Source organism: Hemicordylus capensis, chromosome 1 (assembly GCF_027244095.1).
Source record: "Hemicordylus capensis ecotype Gifberg chromosome 1, rHemCap1.1.pri, whole genome shotgun sequence".
NCBI classification, from domain to species: domain Eukaryota; kingdom Metazoa; phylum Chordata; class Lepidosauria; order Squamata; family Cordylidae; genus Hemicordylus; species Hemicordylus capensis.
This window is the reverse complement of record NC_069657.1, coordinates 29,736,560-29,762,473: the sequence shown is the minus strand read 5'-3', so window position 1 is coordinate 29,762,473 and position 25,914 is coordinate 29,736,560. Positions and strand designations below refer to the sequence as shown.

The 25,914-nt window shown below is 43.9% G+C and overlaps 1 protein-coding gene across 3 annotated transcripts in view; it reads right to left on the bottom strand.

The window, feature by feature from the left end:
- Nucleotides 1–25,914, bottom strand: part of ATG2B (autophagy related 2B) — a 111,659-nt gene that overhangs the window by 69,616 nt on the left and 16,129 nt on the right. For 2 of the 3 annotated variants that reach the window (XM_053267763.1, XM_053267755.1), the window contains exons 7-18: nt 23,458–23,554; nt 21,737–21,919; nt 20,479–20,633; nt 18,472–18,580; nt 15,266–15,527; nt 6,855–7,005; nt 5,340–5,435; nt 5,030–5,218; nt 3,722–3,995; nt 3,374–3,476; nt 1,991–2,186; nt 357–499 (exon numbers count right to left, since the gene is read on the bottom strand). In XM_053267763.1, coding sequence (XP_053123738.1) covers nt 357–499; nt 1,991–2,186; nt 3,374–3,476; nt 3,722–3,995; nt 5,030–5,218; nt 5,340–5,435; nt 6,855–7,005; nt 15,266–15,527; nt 18,472–18,580; nt 20,479–20,633; nt 21,737–21,919; nt 23,458–23,554 — 1,958 coding nt within the window. The remainder of the gene's footprint in view (nt 1–356; nt 500–1,990; nt 2,187–3,373; nt 3,477–3,721; nt 3,996–5,029; nt 5,219–5,339; nt 5,436–6,854; nt 7,006–15,265; nt 15,528–18,471; nt 18,581–20,478; nt 20,634–21,736; nt 21,920–23,457; nt 23,555–25,914) is intronic. The other variant, XM_053267748.1, reaches the window with a different exon arrangement.

The following is a 25,914-nucleotide window of genomic DNA, read 5'->3' as shown; positions in this document are numbered from 1 at the left end:
AGGCAGATCTAAACCATCTCTTGGGTCCCGACCCCCTACAGTCAGTACCTCCATCTTATTTGGATTCAACTATTCAAGGAGAGCTATGGGCTTGCTTCCCTCCTGCCCCCTCCTGAACCACCATTTTGCCTCAGCCATACCACCATCTCCTTCTGAAACTCCCTCATGTTCCAGAAGTAGTTTGCCAATCAGCATGGTGTGCACAGAGGGCTTTTCTTCAAGGGACAAGGGAGGGGAATCAAAGCCGCATTGTGTCCACAGAACTGGTGCCACTATGGTTTGTCACTTGTTCTCATAAGCAAACTGACCAGAAACATTAGGCATACTAACCAAAAAAGCTACATGTTTACACTTACCTATTGTAAAGCTTCTCATAAAAACTCTTATTTGGTAATGTTAGATACACATTCGGTAACATGAGCTCCAGTACATAATGAGAGTTGCTGATTGCTTTATCCTGAAATACATTCATCTCCACTGCATCTCCTGGCATCACCATCTAGAACACAAATAATCTCAGTAGCAGAACAAACATGCTCAATTAGACCACAGTCACAAATACAACTTCTAGATCCATTTTCTGCTTTAGCATAAACATCCTTCATGAATCATTGCAGGCATACTTTGAAATCGGATCACAGCAAGTACCTTCCTCGGTCTATATTAATTCAAGGGTCGTCCTATGCACAATGCAGAGGATCAGAAACTACACCTCTTGGCGTCTTTTTACAACTTAAAAGCAGCTGCAGGAGAGAATCAGGGCAACAATGGTGGGAGAGCAATGTCTGACTGAAGTTACACATGTACATCACAAAGCTACTATTAGCTCCATAGGGGAAAGAAACGCAGGTACTTGATCAATATGGGTCACCTGAAATTGCTTTTTTTAAAGATATGTCAAGGTATCTGATCACAGTTATCCTGCAGTACATGTAGTATGGCACTAAATTTGTTAAAATATTTCTCAAAGCAACATGACCCCTCTCTCAAACAGCATTTTATCTGAATCCAAGCTAACCAAATAACTGATATGAATTATTTTCCCAACATAAATTAACCAATAGCATTCTTCATGAAGAAAGAGCCCCTGGTGGCGCAGTGGTAAAACTGCCGCCCTGTAACCAGAAGGTTACAAGTTCAATCCTGACCAGGGGCTCAAGGTTGACTCAGCCTTCCATCCTTCCGAGGTCGGTAAAATGAGTACCCAGACTGTTGGGGGCAATATGCTAAAATCATTGTAAACCGCTTAGAGAGCTCCGGCTATAAAGCGGTATATAAATGTAAGTGCTATTGCTATTGCTATTGCTAAGAGGCACTACTGTTGCTCAAGCATTTATCCTTTGAGGCTACAACTTGTGATCCAAGTTGCATGCAGTCCTCCTCGCTGTATGGCAATTTTCCAAGTGCTTGATTGTGCCATATTTTTTTTCAATCCTAAGCAGGCAGCAAAGTTAGGAACGTATTTTGAGGCCTGGTTGGTTTATCATACATGGTTCATGAACTGTGTTTTGCTTTGTGATTCACAAGTTGTATAGACTGTGGCCGGCCTTCAGGAAATAATTTGCTATCATTTGTTTGCAGCAACTAATTAATTATCACAACTTGTGCGTTCAAATTAATTGAGTGAGTTGTAATATTAATTATTGGTTGAGAATACATCAGTTGAATACACGAGGAGTAACAAACTCTACCCACATAGTCCTACGCAGGTGCAGAACCCCATAATTAGGGAGATGATTGAATCACGATCCAGATCCCAACACTCCCAGGATGACAGCAGAAAACTGGCTTTGCTCACTGCAGAACCAGCTCTGGGCTCACTCTTGATCTTGTCAGATATGGGATGAAACAGGAGCCTCCCACAGGCCGAAGCCCTTCCACACATCAGCTACAAGAATTAGGTCTTGTAACTCTAGTATGTATCATTTCCCCAAAATAGTATTATCATTTCCCCAAAATAAGTGCCTTAAATAGAAATCTTTGTGCCTACCTCTTCATTCTCAAACATGACCCTACGAGAGGAAAAGGGAGATGGCTCCGGTCGCCTAAGATCACATACATCCTTCAGGGAATGAGATCCTCCTTCCTCCTCTTCTTGAAAATGACCATCAACTTCCTCTTCATCCTCAGCAGCTATCCTTTCCAGAATGGAGTGCACAGCAAGTGGGTTTATTTTTAGTACAATCCTAATATTCAAGCGAGAACAGTGCATTGTAAACAAGGCCTGAGATAGTTACACCAATTTTATGCCAACAAAAAGTATCTTTACAGGTTCTACAACATCCATTTCGCCCACACACAAAAAGAAAAATAAATTTGGTCAGTCATACTACATTTGTATGCGTTTATACTTCCACTAATATATGGGTGATGTGCCATGCAGGAGTACACAAAAATATTCTGAAGGCCTAGACTGTCCTCAGGTATGGAAGACCCCTATTTCAAGCAACACTAACACACCAAACATAAGTGACTGCAGAAGTGGTGCTAAAAACTGAATATACTACTTTGGCCATCACTTTTGGAGATTATTATCAACAGTAAGAGTACTCAATTACCTCTGCCAATATTCCCTGGATTATAAGTAACTGCTATAACCAGTAAGGCAGTGATCTTCACTATTTTTATGGTGGGGGCTGCGCTGCTGCAACCACCAAGATAGCAGGTTCCATGAGAGGAGGGGGACAGTGGCCCTGGCTGCAGCAGTGGCAGCAGAGAAAGTTGGGGGGGGGGGGAGTGAGGAGGAGAGAATGTACACGAGTGTGGTGGTGGCCGCAGCAGGCAGCACAAGCAGCAGAGGAGAAAGAGAGAGCGAGAAAGGAGAGAAAGAATTCATGGGGTGGGAGACGGAAGCAAGAGAGTGTGCAGCCAGTGCAGTGGCAGCATCAATGATGGCGGGGGTAGAAAGAGAGCACAGGGCAGGAGGAGGAGGAAGTGGGGGAGAGACGAGGGGGAGGGAATGTGTGTGGTGGTAACACCAGTGGCTGGGAGGGAGTGAAAAAGCAAGTGTGCTTGGGCAGCAGGAGGAGGGGAGCAAGAGATAGAGAGCATGGGTCAGCGTAGTGGTGGCAGAGAGAGAGAGAAGGGGCAGCTAGGAAGTATGCAGGGCCAGGAGAAGGAGGGGAGCAAGAGAAAGAGAGAGCAACAGCTCACACAATGGCTGAGAGGCTAGAGGCGGTGGGAAGCGGGAGGCAAGCAAGGGCTGCCAGTGGCCTGCAAAATAAACAACAGTGCAGTAATGGTTTTTCAAAAGAAGAAGACTATAAATGGCCAGGATTTACACAACCAACAAAGAAGAAACACCACTGACATATCTAAACATATACCAAAGTCCTTAAGAATGAAGGTGGGAGAGCAAACATCCCTCTTTTACCGTGGCCAGTCAAAGTTGTCTGATGAGGTCATCTCTCCAACTATGCCACTGGAAACTTGAAAAATGTTTACTGCTGATTCTTCTTTGTCTTCTTCAAATGACCCTAAGTTGAAATCAGAAAAGATTCATGTGTGCCTGTGATCAGTTGGGTAGGCATGGCATATGCAGTGTATATGAGAAACCTGTTTCTTTTTTCCAATCTCCTGATGAAATCCTGTATATTCCTACAGCAACATAAATTGGACCGATAAAAAGGCATCAGCTTTCTAACAGGTCTTTCATATTTTCTGGGATCAAACAACTATAACCATCTACTGCAAGTGATCATTGATTTTTTGTCCATCTTACCAGTTAGCTCTTTAAAAGTGAGCTCTAATTTAATTTGCTCTGGAGTTGGTCCTCCTGTAAACTCTGTTTTAAGTTCCATATCTGCAAAATCTAATTGAAGAATTTCCTTCTGAAGCGATTTCTTAAACCAGGGTCCTCGTTCAGGATCTGATCGCAGGTCGGGTATGGGGAAACGGACTGAAAGCTTCAAAGATGGTGCAGTTACTTGCACTGATACTTTGCGATTTGCAGGAGTACGTGAATCATCCAAAAAAACTTCAGCGAATGCCTTGTGCTAAAACAATGGCCAAAAAAAAAAAAAAAAAAAGGTTAAACAAAAATGCAACCTGGAGGCTTACCAGAAGCTTGCTAAACCTTCTGCCTAAAAATGCAAGAAAAGGGGAATTGCCAACCACCCTACAGACCACAATACATGGCTGATAGATTACACTGGTTTGAGAGGATAACAGGTTTTGTAGATCTAAAATACTTTAATATTGAATTTCCCTTAGGTGACTTCTCATCCCTAACTTCGATTAAACCAAAGAAGTAGTTTCTTCCCCAACTACATCATGCCACTCCTGGGTCTGCATCACGTAAACCCCATACACCTGACCACATCATAACCAGCTCTGGATGTCAAGAGTAACCTTTCTGGGGATGCAAGTGGCTACAACAAAATGAGAAAGGCAATTTAATTTAGGCTGAAATGATAGTACACTTCGATGCTTTTTAAATGCTTTATTAAGCACTTGATGGGTGATATCTTAAATACTCATAGCTTGAGTGGAGGTTTTGCTTGTGCAAGGGAGGAGTGATTCTCCCTTCCCTCTGCAATTTCCTGTACCTCCCAAAAATCTGTTCCTGGGGGCCCTTCAGAGCAGGATGGTATGTGGCCTGAGAGCTTGTAGCAGAGAAATAGTCCCTTTCCCTTGTGCAAGCAGAACTTCTTACACTGCTACAAGAGTTTAGGCTACAATCCAATGAATGCTTAGCAGTGTATGTTGTCCAATATATGAAAATAAACAAGCTATTCCACAACTCTCAGCAACATATTTTTGGGAGGCAAAGTGGGATGCAGAGGGGGAAACAGGAAATTGCCCCTTCCCCACTGCATTGGGTGCATGTAAGGTTAGTCTGGATGTCAGCCATTGATTTCAATGCAGGTAGTTCCCATATTCAGCTGCAACATCAAATGTTGAGTAATCAACTGATATGGAATGACGTGATGTATATGCATATGTCAGGGTATACGGGTACAAAATGTCAAGCATTTTTTTCTACTTCTGACAAAAATATAACCAGCTACTTCCCCCCCCCCCTACTTACTAGGCTAATGTGTTTGTTGTATGAGGTGTACATGTGCGATGCCATCATCTCCACTGTGGTTAACTTCTGCGGCTGAAGCAAGGAGTTTAGTCTGTCCACAATGCTGATATCCAATTCACAGAATGCTGGACTCAACTTGACTTGTAAATCGGCTTTTTGAGGAACAGAGCTAAGTCTTCCTTGGCTACCCTACAAAAAGGACACCAATATTCTTACTGTTAATGTGGTAAGATATAAACACATAACACTTTTAATGGAAGTGTATGCATTTCGTTTCAAAGATCAGAGGAAAGAACCTTTTCAGCATTACCTGAGGTCCTCTGTTATCTGAGTGCTTGTAATGGAGCTGAAGGCACGAGGCAGGGTGCAACTTGTTCCCTTGTTTTTCAGAATCAAACATCAACAGCTTTAAAAATAAAGGAGGAAGTAAAGTTGTTAACATGCGTAATTAAAACAGACTAGAGAATGAGAAAAATCCATTTACCAAGTGAAGTGTTGCAATTTTTCTCCACCTGATCCTTGGCCAAGCTGCAGGCAGCATTTTATGGGCTGTTTAGGGGGAAACCTGAAGCAGCATTAATACTTGCGTCTGCAAGGTTCGACTTCTCATTCCACCCCAAGCTGATGGATGATATGGAGACCTAGGGACCCTGGAAAAAGGATCAGTCTAGCGAAACTAAAACTCTTCTGACTATGCTCAGTTTTGTGAAGTTAGGAGAGCCCTGGTTGGCGTAGAACAATTATTTTTATTGTGTACCAGGGGCTTCCCTTATTCCAAATGGGAAGAATCTACTTGGAGTCAACTTTTCTAAACACTCTTCTCTTGCTGGTCTGGGCTGCTTACCACCAGATTCATTACTGAAATATGGGGTGACCACAAATTCCACAAACACATGCCCACTTGAAGGACAAACTGCATATTTCACAAAAACATGTAATGTGCAGAATAATTCACTTATTATTTAGATCATGGTAAGAGCTTTTTCATCTCAGGACCACACAATTATGAAATGAGAGTTCAAATCTAAACAACTCAATGCCAAAAAAGCCAACTATGTCATGAAATTTTTCAGCACCCATGCTTGGGTACAAGTCTATTCAACCCAGTTTACACCTGAGAAAGTATTCAATGAGTTGCACTATTACAGTATTAAGCGATTCACATAACTGGTATGCAGCTATGCATGCACACCTAAAATGTGTAAGGCGTACTCAGAAGATTCCCAAACCGTGCCAAAGCATATCCCAGGCCAGGGGAAGTGAGAATCTGGAGAAAGAGAAGTGATGGTGGCGATTGCTTCCTCTGATCTCCTGGGGGTGAAGCACCCCAGCAGCAGCTCCCTTACTCCCAGCAGAGACAATGGCCAGGATGGGGAAAGGAAAAATGGATCTGCCAGCTTCTGCAAGCACCATCACGACTCCCTCTGAGCCTCCAGAAGCATTCCTCTGCTCGCCAGTTCTACTTTACAAAATAAGGCTGCCCAGGCCAAATGTTTAATGAGTGGAGAGACTGTTTCTGCTAGAAGTGAGGGAGCTGTTGAGGCCAGGCAAAGAGAGCATGTGCCACCGCCCCACCGCCAAAAAAGCCTTTTCTGCACACGAGAGTGAGGAGGAAGTTAAGAGCCTCTAATCTGGTGTCTGAATGAAAGGAGGTTCCCCTCCTTTCCTGAGGCAGTGGCCAAAGAGATACTGGGCAGCTCCTGCCACCAGGTCCATGTTAAAAAGCAAAGCCACCAACTCTGCTGGTACTCATTTGAGAACCTGGTCATTAATGTATCATAACGCATTTTAGTTGCTCACATTAACCAAGTATACAAACGTTTACCTCCGTATAGTGAGGTATTTCAGAATGAGAATCCATAGAGAAGAGGCATTCTAGGAGTTCCATTTGCCCAATAGATAAATCTGTACTCAAACAACGAGAGGATGACTTTTGTCTTTGTTCATAGGACACTTTGATGCCTGTACCTATAAATCTGTTAGAAAAAAAGATATAAAAACATAACTGCGTTTCTGTAGTCACCCTGGATTATGATTTCTGTAGTCCCTCTGCATTTATGATTATTTAAAAAAAATATTGTGGAAATGCTTCAATAATTAGAAAAATCTAACAAGCACCTCTGGCACAAAATAAGGACAAGGACAAGAAGTTTTTTAATGTCTGTATTTCAGTGTGTATTAATGCTTAGTTCCTTGTAGAACATACAATATTACATACACCATAAAATGAAGTAAATGACTTGCTGGTTAGCCCAATAACTTCATTTATGTAATATCTTTACTGCCCCATCACATCCTATTTTACATTTTAAACACACACATTCCCACCTTTTGCCCACCAGAGACAACTTTCATACTACTATTTCCCCAGTTATTTCCATAACATAATTGCCCTAAACCAGTTGTTCCTTGCAGGTACCATGAGCTCTGGGGCACGCACAACACTCGCTCATTGATTTCACAGCTCTGTGAGTGCTATACGAGATTGCTCCCTCCACTGAAGTCAATGGGAAGTCTATGTACATCCAGAACTCCTATGTGAGTAAGGCATACATATGGAACTCTAGATCAGGGATTAGGCAGAGGTGATCAACTTATCATCACAACCCTGTGCAATTTGATTGTGGAAAAATTAAAGGTGACAAAAGGTGTGCTATATTCTCTTTAACCAATTTTCTGTATTTAAAATAGGAGGAGCAACCCAGCCTGGATATACTCCCCCACTGAGGGAGAATTCAATGGTTCTGCAGTACGTTGCAGGATGCTATGGAAATCAAGCTACAATACCTGCTTCGCTCCAAATGCTGCATTAAATGGGTAGGGATGTGCATAAATCACAATCTGAAACACGATTCATAACACATCTCCTGCACGTTCAAAACAGAGGAGAGCAGGTGCATACCTGCTCCTCATCCGCCGCTTCCTGAATCATAGCGCTCCAAGCAACTATCTTCACATGCCGGCAGCGCTCTCCCCCAGCTGCCCCCATGTGACGCTGGCATGCCCATGGTGCAAATGGCCGCTGCACATGCACAGAGGCCATGTGTGTGCCAGCGTCATGTGGGGGCAGCCATGGGAGTGCTGCTGGCACGCGATGACAGCTGTTTGGAGCGTCGCGATTCAGGAAGCGGCAGAAAGCGGCTAAGGAGCAGATATGCACCTGCTCTCCTCCATTTTAAAGGTGTAGGGGATGTCTTACAAATCATGCTTCAAACTGGGATTCGTGCAAATCCCTACACATGGGAACTTATTAAGGCCTATATTATTTTGCATACATGACCGCAGAGAATTTTTTTATCCTATTGGAGGATGGCAGCCTGAAGTGCACAGTGCACTGTCTCTACTCTCCTACCATGCCCAATACTGAAATAATGATGAAAGTCTACTGTAAAACAATCATTTGTCAATATCCAGACTAACTTTCTGCAAATGTCAGTTCTTTCATTGTGTGAGGGGTGATTTTCAGTGATCCCCAGCGTCCCTCTTCTGCCACTTGAAACTAGGCCCCCGGGAGTTGTGGCATTCTCAGGGAAACAGTTTCAGGAGGCAAAAAAACAGGCTGCTTACCTGTAACAGATGATCTGGTAGTGGTTCCATACATTCATAACAAGTGGGTTCTGCGCCTGCGCAGATCAGCTTCGGGAAGAATTCGTTAGCTCCTCGTGACGCCAACCGCCCACTGCACGTGACTGCAGTACCCTCTAGTGGTGGTTAGGCGTCTCCATTTTCAGTTTCTTGTAGGCCGACATAGCAGCCCAGGCTCAAGGACAGAATGGTAAGTGCAAAATAGACAGTAGCTTACAACCGTCTTAGCGGGGATGGACAGGCGGGATTTATGAATGTATGGAACCACTACCAGATCATCTGTTACAGGTAAGCAACCTGTTTATCTGGATAGTGGTTCCAACATTCATAACAAGTGGGTGAATTACAAGCTACCCAGATGGAGGCGGCTAAGCATGGCAAGTTACTGTAACACCCTTTTGAGGACCACCTGTCCGAATTCAGCAGCCCTGGCCATACGTAGATCTATGGCGTAATGCTTTACAAACGTCTGGTGAGACAACCAAGTCGCAGCTGTGCAGATATCCGGGAAGCGAATGCCAGACAGATGCGCCGCAGACGTGGCATAAGCCCTAGTGGAGTGTGCCCTAATCAACGTTGGAGGGACGACACCCTGTTGGTCATATGCTAATTTGATTAACTCCACCAGCCAAAAGGACAATTTCTGTTGAGTAGGTGAGTGACCCTTACACTTGCCCTGCAAGCCAACAAACAGCTGGGGTGTCCTCCGAATGTCCCTAGTGGCCCTTAAGTAGAAGAGAAGGGCTCGACGAACATCCAAAGAATGCATTGCCCGCTCAAGTGTGGATGTAGGATCTCTGAAAAAGGTGGGCAGCACAATTTCGGTATTAAGGTGAAAATCTGTCACAATCTTCGGGCGGAAATCAGGATCCAAGCGCATGATGACTCGCTCTGGATAAATCCTCGTATAAGGCTCATTGACGCAGAGTGCACGCAGCTCACTTACTCGTCTGGCCGTGGTGATGGCCACCAAGAAGAGCGTCTTTAAGGTTAAGTTTTTCAGTGACGCAGACGCCAGAGGCTCAAAGGGTGGCTCCGTCAGTGATGAAAGTACCAAGGAAAGACTCCACTTCTCTGCCAGTGGGCGAACTGGAGGATACAAATTATTGATGCCCCTCATGAAATCTTTACATCTTGGATGGATGAAGACCATCTTTCCATCCCACCCATCATGTTGCGCCGATATAGCTGCCATATGCACCTTAATCGAGACATTTGCTAGGCCACTCTGTTTCAGAGTTGTTAAGTACAGAAGGAGAGCTTTCAGGCTTGCTTCCTTGGGGTTATAGCCCCTCGAGGCAACATGCACCGCAAACCTGCACCATTTTGCCCGATAGCTCTGCCTAGTTGATAGTTTACGGGTATTTAGGAGAATCTTCTTTAGACACCGATCCTCCACGCTGTGAGATTCAGCACAGACAAATTGGGGTGCAGCACCTCTCCTTGGTCCCGAGTTATCAGATCTGCCCACAGTGGCAACCTCCTGTACCTGCCCTGGGACAGTCTGAGTAGAAGCGTGTACCATGGCTGCCTTGGCCACCAAGGGGCAATAACTATCGCCTGAGTCTTGTCTTGCAGAAGTTTGGCCACCACCCTGGGCAGCATTGGAGTTGGAGGATAGGCGTAAAGCAGCTGATGGTTCCAATGATACTGAAACGCATCCCCTTTTGAATCTGGGCCGATACCCATCCTGGAGCAACAGTGATCGCACTTGCTGTTGTTGCATGTTGCGAAGAGATCCACCTTCAGTTTGCCCCAAGACTGGAATATCTGTTCTATTATCACCGGGTTCAACTCCCATTCGTGCTGATCCAGCACTAGTTCCCGGCTCAAAGAGTCCGCCAAAACATTCAAGGTGCCCTTGATGTGAATGGCAATGGGATAGATCTTGCGTAGAATGCACCAATTCCACAACTGAAGACTGAGACTGCACAATGACCTGGAGACCATCCCGCCTTGCTTGTTGACATACGCAATGGCTGTTGTATTGTCCATTTGAAGCTGGACGGTCTGCCCCACAAGCTTCTCCTGGAAGACAACCAAGGCCTTGTACGCAGCCAGCAGTTCTAGAAAATGTATATGTAGAAGTCTCTCTTTCGAAGTCCATTGACCCTGAACCTTGTGTTGCAGCAGATGCGCACCCCAGCCTTGCAACGAAGCATCTGAGGTTACCGTGGCGGTCGGGTTCGGCGACTCGAACTGTACGCCATTGAGCATGTTCGACTCTTTCGTCCACCATGTCAGAGAGGCAAGCACTGCGCCCGGCAGTGTTAGCCATTTGGACTGCGGATCCAGCATCGGTCTGTAAGCCCTCAAAAACCAAAGCTGCAGCTTGCGCATGCAAAGCCTTGCATACAAAACCGTGGTTGTACAGGATGCCATCAGACCGAGAATAACCTGTATCGTTCTTGCCCTCTGTACCGGATGACTCTGACACATGTGGATGAGCGTCTGTAGGCGTGAAAACCAATCCCTCGGCAGAAAAGCCCTCTGGGCCGTCATATCCAACAGTGCCCCGATATATTGAAAGCGTTTTGCAGGTTGTAGAAAGGATTTCTCCCAATTGATGTTCACGCCCAGATTGCTCAACAGGGAGGTTACCATGTGTACATGCTCTTGTAGTTGTTCCCGCGTATTGGCCGTCAGCAGCCAGTCGTCCAAGTACGGATAAATGGACAGCCCCTTTGTTCGGAGATAGGCTATTATCACCGCGACACACTTCGTGAACACGTGTGGGGCGGTAACCAGGCCGAAGGGTAGGATGTTGTACTGATAGACTTCGCTTCCCATAGTGAAGCGGAGGAACTTGCGGTGGTTCTCCTGAATGCCTATATGGAAGTAAGCATCCTTCAAATCGAGCGTTGCAATCCAATTCTCCCCATGAAGAAGCGAAAGGATGGCTTGCAACGTTGTCATCCTGAATTTCCTTACCTCGATGTATTGATTTAGGCCCCGGAGATCCATAATAGGTCTTATGCCCCCGTTGCGCTTGGGGACTTGGAAATAGCGAGAATAAAAGCCTGACTGGCTGAAAGCCCACTGGACGGGCGATATCGCCCCTTTCTTCAAAAGTTTTTCCACCTCCTCCCTCAAGACAGGGGTTTCCGGAGTGTACTTTACGCCCAGAAATGGAGAATACTACTCGAACTCTAGAGCATAACCCGTCGTCACTATGCGCAAGTCTGATATCATGTGGTGCCACGCTTAAGCATGGCTTGCCAGTTTGATGGTAACTCTGGCAAAGTTCAAGGAGATGGTGTTCCTTGCTTTGATGTTGTTCAGGTTGTTTCGTAGGGGCAGGTTGCATGATGGCAGTGGGCTCGCCTCCAGATCAAAGCTGCTGCTTTGTGGTGCTCTTTTAGTCTGGCCAGACTGACTGGTTCTGTTCTTGGGATAATAAGGGCGCTTTTTACCGTTCCCAAACCGCTGGAAAGGTCGTCTAAAGTCTCTTTTATCTGACTGTCGGTAACTGCCCTGACGTCTTTGATACTGATTGTACTGACCAAATGGGCGGTATCTGTTGGTAGATGGAGGGTTGGTAAAAGAGTGCGCGGTGTTCTGCGATTTCTTCCATTGCTCCATGTTTTAATCGGTCTTGTCTGAAAACAGTCCCGCACCATCAAATGGAAGATTTTCAATCCTATCCCTCATATCCTGCTGCAAGCCCGTAGCTCGCAGCCAGGCATGCCGTCTCAGAGTAACAGACGAAGTTAGTGTCTGGGATTCCGACTCAGCTAAGTGCTTTGCATTAGCCAGTTGCTGACGGGTAGCTGCAGTAGATTTCGTAAATACAGCCTCAAATCTTTTCAAAAATCCCCCAGGGCCCAGTTTTGAACGCTGATCGTACAGAGCCTCCCACAGGGAATGTGTATATCGTGCCTGGCAAGCCACATAGTTGGCAATTTTGATGCTGTCGAGTAAGGCTCGACAAACAGGCTGTTGAATAAGTGCGTCTCCCCAGAACATCTTAACTTGCGGCCCTCCTTGTCCGCAGGTGTGGTGTGATGCTTGCCGCCCTTAGAAGTTGTCGCACAATCAACTACCAACGGGTTTGGAGCAGGGTGATGTACCAAATATGCGTTCTCCTCCTCCTGGACACGATAAAGAGCCTCCAAACGCTTCAAGGTTGGTGCTGACGTCTGGAGTACCTCCCAAGCCGACTTTGCTGCCCTGGTGATATGAGGTAGCATAGGCAAGTATACCGGCACGTTGTAGACAGGGTCCTCTAAGTCACTGGTCTTCTCCTTTAAGGATAGGCCCAAGATGTGAGCCATCTCTGTCACTTGTTGATGGTAGCCCTTCATTTCCTCATTGGGCAAAACCGATGGGACAACCGCTACATTAGAATCAGGATCTGGGAGGGCAGGTGCCTCTGGGTCGTCCGGATCTGGGGTTGAATCTGAGGCGTAATCATCTTCTATGTCATCGTCTTCACCATCGTCAGATGGGGCAGGAAAGTTCCCCACGCCAGTCGAGATCACATGAACAGGTACGTATGTTGTCTGAGTTGCTGCCTGCTGCAGGGTGGTAGGAAAAACCCGTGTTACATTAGCTTGCAGGGAAACTGAGCGTTGACATGGTAAAGGAACTGATGCCTGAACAGCCATTTCCATGCGCCGCACCGGCGTCAGAACAGCCTGCACAGGCATTTCCTTAATAATCTTGGGGGTCTGATCCCTTACACGCAGCCACTCTCTAAACAAAGCATAGTCTGCGTTAGATATTTCCACCGTGTCACCCCAACTGTCACCAAATGAAGGCCCTGCAATCGGTGTACCCTTCACTGACAATGAAGGAGTCTTAGGAATATGACCAGGGAGGTAATCACCCACGTGAAAACCCGTAAAGGTGCCCATCGAGGGTGTATTCTCCTTAGAGTTAAGCATGCGAACTAGTCTAGCCTCTTGCTCGCTTGCCCCTGGTGTGGTTGGGGATGGCCTTGGTAATGCTTGAATCATTGACGCCGACTCATCCTCGATGTCAATGTGCTCTTCCTCAATGTCGATGTGCTCGACGTCGGGATTGGCGTCGAGTTCAGCGTCTTCAATCACTGCGACTGTCAATTCCGGAGCCACGTTCGATATCGACGTCGAAGAGTGAGCGACGGGTGCGGCGTCACGTTGACGTTGAGTCTCTGGACTTGAAGCCTGCCCCATAGACTCCAACCTGGGTTCAATCGACGTCGACCGCTTACAATGCCGAGAGCTTCACGGTCGATGCCCAGGAGTCAGAGGGGATTGATAGGGCGTCGGAGCTGGGGACAACGACGCTGCTCTGCGTTGAGGAATTACATAGCCCTGTAGTCCCGAAGGTGAAGGAGTATGTTCCAAAGCCTGGTCATGTTTGGGTTTCTTGTGGGCGGTGCCGTGGCCCGAGGTGTCACCCTTGTGCTTTCTTTTCAGGCCCGACCTATGATCTTCTGGACGCTTAAAGGTCGACGAGGATTCCAACGCCGAGACGCCCTATGTTTAGGCCCTTGATGCCAAGGCGGCCGATGCCAACGGGGCCCCTTTTGACTCTTTCGATCTGCCCAGGTCTTTAGACTGCGTTTTTGGCGTAGGACCCGGCATTGCATCCTTCCACGCAGCCTTAGGCAACAAGGCGTCCTCCATCAGATAAACCTTAAGGCGCGCTGCTCGGTTTTTAAGAGTCTGCTTGTTAAACATAATGCACACCGAGCAAGAAGCTGTATCATGCGCCTCCCCAAGGCAAAACAAACAGAGGGTATGGCCGTCTGTTGAGGAGATCTTCCCAGGGTGGATTTGATTTAAATCACTAGCAGGGTGGATAAAAATCAAAAAAATCGGATTTAAATAAAAAAAATCTGATTTAAATCAAAAAAATTGGATTTTTTTGATTTAAATCAGATTTTTTTTATTTAAATCAGATTTTTTTGATTTTTATCCACCCTGCTAGTGATTTAAATCGTGATTTAAATCAAATCCACCCTGGCATCTTCCCCCGGCAATTTGTGCAACGTTTAAAGGTCGTCTTGCCGGGATTACCCACCTTATTCACGCCGCTCATCCTGCTCAGTAGTCGTTCCGTTCCATGGTCGTAGGGGGAGAACCGAGATTGAGTCCGAGTTAAAAACGTAGAGAAGAGACGTCGTCAGGTCCGTTCCAGGTCAAAACCATACCAAGTTATTCCAAGCCAAATCGCAAGTCCGTTAGAGAAGTCCTAGTCCATTTTCCAAAGTCCAAAAGCCGAAAAAACCAATAACAAACTTTCCACGAGGAGCAACAGTCTCCGAGTACTGATCGCTATGGCGGTCAGAAAGAAACTGAAAATGGGGACGCCTAACCACCACTAGAGGGTACTGCAGTCACGTGCAGTGGGCGGTTGGCATCACGAGGAGCTAACAAATTCTTCCCGAAGCTGATCTGCACAGGCGCAGAACCCACTTGTTATGAATGTTGGAACCACTATCCAGATCTAACTGCAGGGGGAAGCAAAGACCAATAAAAATTGCCCCCTCCCTCACAATGGAAAAGCCAGAAGCATCTGAAGCTAGATGTTAGCCATTGTGCCTCACATACAATGGAGCATAAAATTTCAGAAATATAAGAACAAGCTTAAGTTGTCAAAGAGCTCATACAGAATTGCATGTTTTTGTTTGTTGCATTAACTGATAAATGAGTAAAGTTGTACCTAAGGTGGTCATGTGAACAAGCCTTTGCAAATACTTCTCGGAGGGAGAGAAAATCTTCTGTTGGAAATTGAATTGAATCAACTTTTTCTATCCGGGTAAAAAAATCCTGTGCCATTCGTGTCAGCGGATTAACATTCACTGATGTTTCGGGAGGCGGTAAAGGATCAATATGAAGAACTGACACAGAGAAAGCTCCCACCACAAGTTTAAAAAGTAGTTCAGGCCTAGATTCATCCATTGAGACAGATCTGGAAGGAAGGGCTGAAATCACATAAAATTAATCCTGTTAAGCTAGTTTTCAGCAATGCATCTATAAAACATGCATCATGCAATATAAATATAAATACAATTATTTTATTGTTTTGTTTTTATATTTTTCACCCAAGCAACATTGCTCCCAAAACAGCATACAAAGGTGTGTGTTTTTAAGCATTAAATAAAAATACAAAGATCAATAGCACATTTTTAAATACACAAATTAGTAACAGCACAAACTGGAGAAGCCCTTCACTGAAACCAGATAAAAAGGCAAGGCAAAACAAGTCATGTTTTCAGCAGGGTGGATTTGATTTAAATCAAACTGATTTAAATCACGATTTAAATCACTAGCAGGGTGGATAAAAATAAAAAATATCCGATTTAAATCAAAAAAATCCGATTTAAATTAAAAAAAATTGGATTTTTTTTTATTTAAATCGGATTTTTTTTATTTTTATCCACCCTGCTAGTGATTTAAATCGTGATTTAAATCAGTTTGATTTAAATCAAATCCACCCTGGTTTTCAGGGATTGCTAAGAAGGCCAGGGTAGCTTAAATATCCCAGGAGAGAGCACTCCATAGCCTAGGAGCAGCAACAAAAAAAGCTCTGTCCTACGTGCTTACCAGCTGAATCTCAATTTGTGGAGGCACACAGAGCAGAGCCTGCCCTGACCCTCTTAATAGGCAGTACATAGTAGTACTAAAATTACTATGAAGATACTTTAGTGGAAGTTCAACTAAATCTCTAATTCAAATTCTCTAATTCAAAAGATACGATTTGTAGAAATCCACTGGTGCAAATTATTTCAGTTACTAGAAACATTACCTTCCCACATAAGATGGATTTTCAATATACTCAGATTTCCCTATACAAAGGGAATATACAAGTAACTTATAACTAAGATGTTTTAGGATATTCAAGGTTTTCATTAATAATGTGTGTGTACACAATACAAACATATCCAGTTAAATGCTTCACATGCTTATGAGAGACAAGGATCAGGTAATGATGCAATCAAAAGCCATTGCAATGTATAAGGACGGGGACAGCCAGATTCAAATCTGCAATCGGGCACAAAGCTCAATAGATGTTCTTGATCCAAGTCACTGGCCAGCATCCAATTAACCCTGTGCGAACACACCAGAGTTTTCCATCAGGCAAGGAAGAAATATGTGCAATTTTCAGAGATTCACCCTTCCTACTTTGGCTGCCTGTGCCTCCTCAAACTATGTCCCTAAGGATTCCATAACCCTCAGGGACACACAGGTAGCTATCATGGGAAGGTGGTTGATCCCCCCCAAAAAATAATCACGCACACACCTTCATGTGACAGAAAACCCTAGTGTGTTGGTGCAAGGTTAGTATGCATATCTCTTAGCCTAACCCATCTCACAGAGTTGTTGCAAAAGCAGAAAGAGAAAGAGCAAGAACTGTGTACACTACATGAGCTCATTAGAAAAACAGACTAAAGTGTAATAAATATGCATGCTACTGAAAAAGTGGGAAATAGTTTATTTACTACAACGAGGCACATATGAAATATATACTCTAAGAGGTGGTGGTCCTTTTTTGCATATAACTGATCTAATGGACAAAGGAATGCTTGGAAGCAGGTCACTTAATAAGTCTATTCTTGCAAGCTGAAGCAACAGAGACCCAGATACTATTAACAACAAAAATCATGATTCAGACTTATGTTAAAGAAGACTGACATTGGGGGAAAAGAGAAGCAAATATGTGAGGGTAGTGAAATCCACAACAGATTGTAAGGAACTCCAAAAAGATCTCTCCAAACTGGAGGAGTGGGAGACAAAATGGCAAATGCAGTTCAATGTAAACAAATGTAAAGTGATGCACACTGGGGCAAAAAACACCAACTTCACATATACGCTGATGGGATCTGAGCTGTCGGTCTTGGTGTTGTGGTGGACAGCTCATTGAAAGTGATGTCTCAGTGTGCAGCAGCTGTGAAGAAGGCTAATTCCATGCTAGGAATCATTAGGAAGGGGATTGAAAATAAAAATGCTAATATTATAATACCCTTATACAAATCTATGGTGCAGCCACATCTGGAGTACTGCGTACAGCTTTGGTCACCGTATCTTTTGTAGAACTGTGAAAGGTGCAGAAGAGGGCAAACAAAATAATCAGGGGCCTGGAGCACCTTCCTTGTGAGGCTAGGCTACATCATCTAGACTCTTTACCTTGGAAAAGAGGTGACTAAGGGGAGACTTGATCAAGGGGTATAAAATTATGCATGGAGTGGAGAGGGTGGACAAAGGTAAATTTTTCTCCCTCTCTCACAATACTAGAACCAGGGGTAACCCCATGAAACTGAATGTTGGGAAATTTATGACTGACAATAAGTATTTTTTCACACAGCACATAATTAATCTATGGAATTCTTTGCCATGGGATGTGGTGATGGCCACCAGTTTGGATGGCTTTAAAAGGAGCTTAGACAGATTCATGGAAGACAGGTCTATCAATGGCTACTAGTCTGGTGGCTGTGGGCCACCTCCAGCCTCAGAGGCACGATGCCTCTCAATACCAGTTGCAAGGGAGCAACAGCAGGAGAGAGGACATGCACATACCTCTTGCCTGTGGGTTCCCCAGAGGCATCTGGTGGGTCACTGTATGAAACAGGATGCTGGACTAGATGGGCCTTGTGCCTGATCCAGCAGGGCTGTTCTTATGTACTTTTGAGATTGAGACTGATGCCTAGTTTATGGGTTTGAACACATTTCCCACAAATTCACTTTCTGCTTTTAAACCAAAGCTATGAATATAGACACTATATGAAAACCACAACAGATATTGTGCTAGTCACACACTGAAAAGGAACGCAAAAAAAGCGTTGAAGCAATGTTGAATTCTATAATGCTTTCAGGCAAGGTTCTGAAGAATAAGAGAAGGCAAGGAAGCAAACCCTTGCATTTACTTACGAGTTCTTCGCAGTGAAGCTGGATGCACTATGCTGGGTGTAAATGATGAACCTCTCACTGGCGGCGTTTCCTGTTTGTTTTGATCAAAATCACCCCATGCTGGTTGCTGCTAAAACAAAAAAATGTAGCTAGTAGTGCAGTTGTGCATCACATGCTAACAAACATAATAGACAGTTAGCATATTTTTATTATGAACACTTTTGTAAATTATATCCCAGGATGTTATCAAGTAACCAATGGGCAACCAAGTGTTCCATTGTCCCTTCCCTGAACTTCAGCTGATGGTGTGCATGAAGGCCCTGCATTTGTTATGCATTCTCCAGTCTTCATGGCTATATACTGCCACTGTACAAGGAACACAGGAAACTGTATAATACCAAGTCAGACCATTGGTTCATCTAGCTTAGTATTGTCTAAACAGACTGGCAGTGGCTTCTCCAAGGCTGCAGGAAGGAATCTCTCTCAGCCCTATTTTGGAGATGCCAGGGAGGGAACTTGGTACTTTCTGCATGCAGATGCTCTTCCCAGAATGGCCCCCTCCCTTAAGGGGAATATCTCATGCATGTAGTCTTCTGTTCATATGCAATCAGGGAGGACCCTGCTTAGCAAAGGGGACAAGTCATGCCTGCTACCACAAGACAAGTCATACTTGCTACCACAAGTTCTCCCATGGATTATGCTGTACCCCAGGCTTTTGCAAGATTTTGGTGTTTTATTTTAATCTTTTCTACTATTATAGCTCTCTTCTGTCCATGCTGAATGTGTACATCAGTAGCTATAGAAGAAGAAGAACTACATCAAGGTTGCCAGACACTGAACATGCCAACAGGTTTATAAATAGCCTTGCTGGGTGAAACCTCGATGAATATTAGATTAGCGGGGTCCCAGATATTTGGTTATCTACTTTTATGTACTTTTATTAGCCTCACCCATATACTAAGAAATAGTGAGTCTTTAATTCTGCAGCTTTGTATGTATTACTGTATACTATTCAAAACACCTGGCACTTGAATTCTATATAGCAATTTTGCATAATTGTAATCTTGCCCCTGACCTCCTCCCTCAAAGCTCCCTTTCTGAAAGACTGATAAAGACTCTGTGACCAAAGGACTAGAAATGAAAAGTGATGACTGTTAACTGTTAGTGTCTACCTACTAAAGCCAAAGAATTAAGAAAAGTGTAAACTTATTTTGAATGTCTTGTGGTGCAGAAGAACACTTCGAAAACTCGATGTACTTATCATCGAGAGTAACCTTGAACTGCTGGTTTAAAGGTTTCCCTGCACCATGGTAGAAGACTTTACCTGCTCCCTCGTCCCCTTCCTTCCCTTGCTAGGTAAACTGCTTGTATTAGAGTTAGGTAAATTAGCTTTGCTCGCCAGGACCTTATATCTACTGTATTTCTCTAAATCTAATTCCTTAAGTAAAAATTCATAAGAGACATTTCTAGTTTGGTTCTTGTCCCTCTTCACCCATCCATTGGTTAAGGGGTCCCACTGGTTTGATTAATCACTACTACATCCTGTGGGTGCCCACAACAGGTTGGTGGCAGTCCAACCATAACAGGCTAGTGGCAGTCCAACTGGACACTCCTCCAGGAAGCAGTTATTTGGAAGTTAGGAGAGCATAGAAACAAAACCCCTTTCTGTGCATAACACACTATTCCAGGCCTTGCAGTGTGCCCCACTGCCCCTCCCTTGAACTTGGGCTGATGAAGGGGTGCACTAAGGAGAGTACTGGCATCAGGGAGGAGGTGATGGACTGGCTGCTCCAGGGACACCAGTGCTCTTCTTCGTGTGCCTCTTCATCAGTCTCTCTTGGCCTGGTTGGCAGGTGGACGGAGGAGGCAGGCTGGCCTTGCCCTCAACGTCAGTGTGAGGGGTGTGGCTGGCATCCAGAGTCATGCTCCCACAGGCACTTGCATTTTCCCTGGGCCCCACACCCAATCTGGAATGACCCTGCCCACAACATTCATTTGCTAAAAAAGAGTGAGTTAAAAATAATATACCACTGCAGCACCAAGTGGAGATCCTGTAGGTGTAGTAGTGTATGTACTAGTTAAGGAAAGGTCTAAATCCATAGTTGGTGGGTCTCCAAGAGGTGGGAGAGAGGAAAGACTGTGAGACATCTCCATGTCAGCCATTGAGAAGAAAACCTCTTCCTCTGAGGGGGGGAAAAACATACCTTATGTGTTTGGTTCGCAATGACAAACATTAGCGTTAACTACATTACAAAAAATTCAACCACAATTCTAGGAAAACCCAATAGGCCATGTAAGAGTATATTGACCATGCTTATGCAATTTCTTTACAATGGTTAGTTACTATGTCTCCAACAATAATAAACATACTGAATGCTAACCTGGGTTTGCTGTTAAACAGGATTGAAACAACAATTTGAAGCTGGTTAAAATCCTGATTAACACTGACAGAGACACAACTGAGAATGGTTAAGGACTTACGATATAGCATACTTAGGTGTGGAATAGTACCAACATTATTCAGTATTCCCTTGTGGGGCTGCTGCCTCTGTGTAACATCTGTGGGGAGTGTGTGCAGGATTGAGACCAGCTCCTGAGTGACTCAGCAGTTCCTCAGGTCACTTGCCCAGCTCTGGGCTTTATAAGAAAGCTGCCTGTGTGGCAACTTTTAAAAAGGCACTGAAGACACATTTATTCGTCCAAGCTTTTAGTTAGATTTATAGCTTTAGATTTTAATACTGGTTTTTAAATGTTCTTAATCTTTTAAATAATTTTAATTGTTAATTGATTTAATGTTTTAAATGATTTAAATTGTAAACTGCCCAGAGATGCAAGTTTTGGGTGGTAAAGAAATATTTTAAATAAAAATAAAATAAATAAATTACTGCAAGTCACAAACGTTATGGTGGCACCAGGCAGAACCCTGGGGCAACCATTTGGGAATGAGGTATTAGCTAAATCTGTATTTTAATCCCTCAAATGAACCAGATAATCCAATTTGCATTGATAATAGAAGGCACAATCCTATCAAAATTAAGCACTCTACCCCTTTCACTTCAATGGGAAAAGCTAAACATCTGTTTACTTCTCTTCCGCTGACTTAAAGATACTTTGCTTTGACTGGATTATGCTTATGACTAGGATCTGTAAATCATAAGGTATAATCAGCTTAAGGTATAATCATTAAGAACTGCCTGGTCATCTCTTAGATCTGACTGTTTCTATGTTATGCATTTAAACTAATTTGGTAAGACATACACCCTAGAATCCTTCATTAGTTACTCACCACGACTTGAAGGTGTTTTGGCTGCCTCTGTCTCATAAAAACTTGGATCAGACTGTGCTCCTGTAGGCAAAGTTTCCTTTCTTAAGTAACGCTTGAGCTCCATCTGGATCCGATACTCATCTTCCTGCTGCATTGGTCGATTTTTCTTATCTTTATTAGATAATTCCATCCTACTAGGATTCTCTACAATTAAAATCAGGTCATGGAAACGTTTATTTATTTTGTGCATTTTTGTATTTTTCCAAGTTTTAAAAATAACTACCACCCCATTAAAAAGAAAGAAACCTTTCCCCCCTACATTTTCACAGCTGCTTTCCAAAAAATGTAGAGCGAGTCTCTAAAGTTTTCACTATTTTCAGGCAAGAAGACTCCAGCAAACATTGGTTTTTCAAAAATATGGAGTAGATATTTCAGCACTTTAGGCCTGTTTAAAGCTTTGTCAACTTCAGATGTGGTTATAAGTTAGCCTGAATTTAGTAAAAAAAATAAAGAATGAACTATTCCCAGAAGTTAGTGCATATGTGAAGAGAGAACCAGCTTTCCCTGTTCAAGCAATGTCCCAAAAGTCTTTTGGCAATTCTAGTGGTTCTCCCAATTTATATGATCAAATACACTACACAGTCTTTTGGTACAGAATTTAAAACTTGTTTAGTTTCCTGTAACTTGCCTTCAGGCAGTAGGTATGAGACATTCATAGCTAGGCAACATTCTTTTTTTTAATGGTACAGTCAAGCAGCAAGAGGAGTGTTCCACAACTGGGCTAGCTGGGTTGTATTTTTATTATTATTCAAACTTGTCCTAAGCATTCTTCATTCCCTTATCAGAACTGAATATGCTCCAGTCACTATCGGTTCATTCAGAGAAATGCACTCACAACTATGTGGGAAGGGGAAAGAGGTTAAATGTCCACAGTTGTTGAAGTGGGGGCTACATTTTGTTTCAGGCCCAAACCTTGTCCACAGCAACTGCTCCTCCTCCCTCATGTTGAGAGGTGTTCAGTTAGTCTTACATACATCCTGTTTTCGCAGGCTTTTAATTAGAATTAATTTTAACTAGCTGACCCTGCAGAGCATCTGTGTGGTCGTTCAATGAGCCTGTGCCATCCCCCCCCACACCCTCTTGCTCGCTCGCCCCCCCAATGCACCCTGCTCTCCCTCGCCCCCCCCCCACACACACCGCTCTCGCACATGCTGCCTGAAAGCATCTATTTCCCTTTCTCTCCCTCAACCTGAAAGGGACAGGGGAGCACTTGCTCAGGGCTCTCCATAGCCTGGGTGTGGGGAGCTCTCCCAGGGTCGGGGCTTTTCCGGAGCCCAAGCCACGCCCCATGCACATGACATCACACACAGAGAACTTTGCTCGAGGGGCCACCGGGCAGGACCAGACCCAGGGTGCCATTCGGGGGGCTCCACACCTGCATACATAAGACTGGGCTTCCAGTGCAGCACAGACACCTCCCCTGAAATAGGCAGGTATGCATAGTAGCCCTGCATAAATATGAACAGGAAAGCAATCTATTTGGCATCCCCAGTTCTACAAGTGTTACTAAATGGGGAATGACAATGTACAGCCATTCACTAGGTGAATGACAAAGCCTTGTAAACATGTTTAACCCAATCATGCCCTTGGCCTAGAAATTATTTAAAACCTTGATAATTGTGTAAAGTTCATAACATACCATTCTTTCATTGACCAAATTAGGCAATGCAGTTTCTACTTGCCTGGTCCAGCAATGGCTGCTAACATGTCCAACAGAAGATGTACCTGCCTGGGTGACAGGAATAGATGTATGGAATCTATCTGCCCATCTACATCCAACTTAGAGAGAGCGAGAGAGAGAGAGAGAGAGATGCATGAAATGTGAATAAAAATGTCTTTTCACATCAGATTATACAGAGTTACCTCCATTGAATCAGAACAGATATTTCATCCCTGATTTAAATTCCTTGTTGCTCTTTGAAATCAGCTGTTGATATTACCAAATTGCTTGAGTATTAGAATACAAAACAGATAGATTACTGGTCAGATGGTGGCTACTGCAGACTACTTGATGAATCTTAATAATGAAGACAGTATTTGAAAATGTTACAATAGAACTGATGTGTTGAAAAGTACTGGCCATGCAGCTTAAATAGTAAACAAGTTGTTCTAGCAAGAACTAATCTGCCTAATTTCCTTTCACTATCTCTACAAGTAGACTGGATTTGGTTCAAATCGAGTTCCACAAGTTAGATCTCTTGCTCCTCAAATGTTCACGCGTCCACTGTCTTGGATCGGGGTGGGTGACATCATTACAAACTACACCACTAAAGTGTCCCTGTGTGTCACTCACTACAACTGTACCTAATTTGGTCCAAATCAGTTAGACAGTCCTTAAGTTAGTGCACTTGCCTCTCAAACATTCACACGTCTGCCATCTTAGATCGGGGTGGATGACAATCACAAACCACACCATTGGAGCATCCCTGTGTATCCATACAGCTGTAGCAAATTTGGTTGAAATCAGTTAGGTAGTTCACAACTGTACCCGGTTTGTTTCATATTGGTCCAGGCATGGTGCAGTTGATGGCAGGGGGGACCACACACATGGACACCTGGCATTCTGTATGATCTCATAAGCGTACCGGAAAGTAGGCTAAAAAGGACATTATGCCAGCACTGCAGCAGTACTATAGATGTGCTGCAGCAGGTATGTGAGCACAAATGTTTAGGGTTAGATCATTAGAACCTAACACTCTCCGTAATTGCAGTATATGAAGATGCAAGCTGTAAAGGTGCACAGAAGCAAACAACTTTCCCCCCTTAAATCAAATTATTTCCAACTAAGTTTTGAAAATCCATCTCTTTCACTTTGCATGGAAGGGTTTGAACATATTACTGGCTTTGAATTGAATCTTTATAAGAAAGCACTGTTTCTTTCCCCTCTGATCCTCTATTTCATCCCTACTCCCACAACAAATGCCTCTATGAGCAAATTCAGTCAAACTGAAGGATGAAGGAAACTCCAAAAATTGTCAAGACATTTCCTTTTGAAAGGCTTGCATTGCTGTGTATTTTGGAGACTGCATTTGTTCCTCAACAGTTCAACAGAGATCAACAGTTCCTCAGAGTTGCTTATTTATTTATTTATTTGAAACATTTGATATACCGCCCACTCTGAAGACTCTGGGTGATGTACAAAAACATGCAAAACAAGACAGCATTAAAATTACATTCTAAATAAAACTAAAGTAACTAACAAAAAAGAAAAAGGAAAAAAGGAAAAAAGTAAACTACAGGGTAAAAGCCTAGCAAAAAAGAAATATTTTCCTCAGAAGTTTCAAAGTTTATATTTTCCTCAGAAGTCTCAAAGTTTCCTGTCATGTAAATTTGGTCTATTTTGGCATCCAATTTTGAAGCAATCATAACAAGTCATGATACACGAGGGAGGTGAGCTGGTCTTGTGGTAGCAAGCATGACTTGTCCCCTTTGCTAAGCAGGGTCTGCCCTGGTTGCATATGAATGGTAGACTACATGTGTGAGCACTGTAAAATAGAATGGAACTGCTCTGGTAAGAGCATCTGCATACTTGCATGCAGAAGGTTCCAAGTTCCCTCCCTGGCATCTCCAAGATAGGGCTGAGAGAGACTCCTGCCTGCAACCTTGGAGAAGCCACTGCTAGTCTGTAGATAATATTGAGCTAGATGGACCTATGTTCTGACTTGGTATATGGCAACCTCCTATGTTTCTAAGCGTTCTACTTCTGTCTGTCTCTCACTCTCCCCCCAACCCTGCCCACACAATGCCCAAAGGAGAACAGCAGAGGTTACTTCGGAAAGTGATGAATGAAGTCAGTGTCTGCCTATCCAATGTCTAAAAATAACACACACTGTAGGTGCTGCTGTTACTGAGAGCAGCAAAGTGTTGGCTTTCAGGTGACTGCCTTGTTTCTGCCCTGGGCTGGACATTTTGCCAGAATCAAGAGAAGGGAAACAAAAGCAAGATGTAGTAATTTGTAAGCATGGTCTGGGGTTCAGCCTAGAAGGGTTTAAAATAGTGACTATACAACCACGCAGCAACTACAATGTGCTTATCCTTCTCTTTCTCCTAGAGTTTATTATTTGTTTTAAATTGTTTTTAGTATTTGTTTGTTGTGAACCACCCTGAGACCTTGGGTTAGGGCGGTATAAAAATGTGCT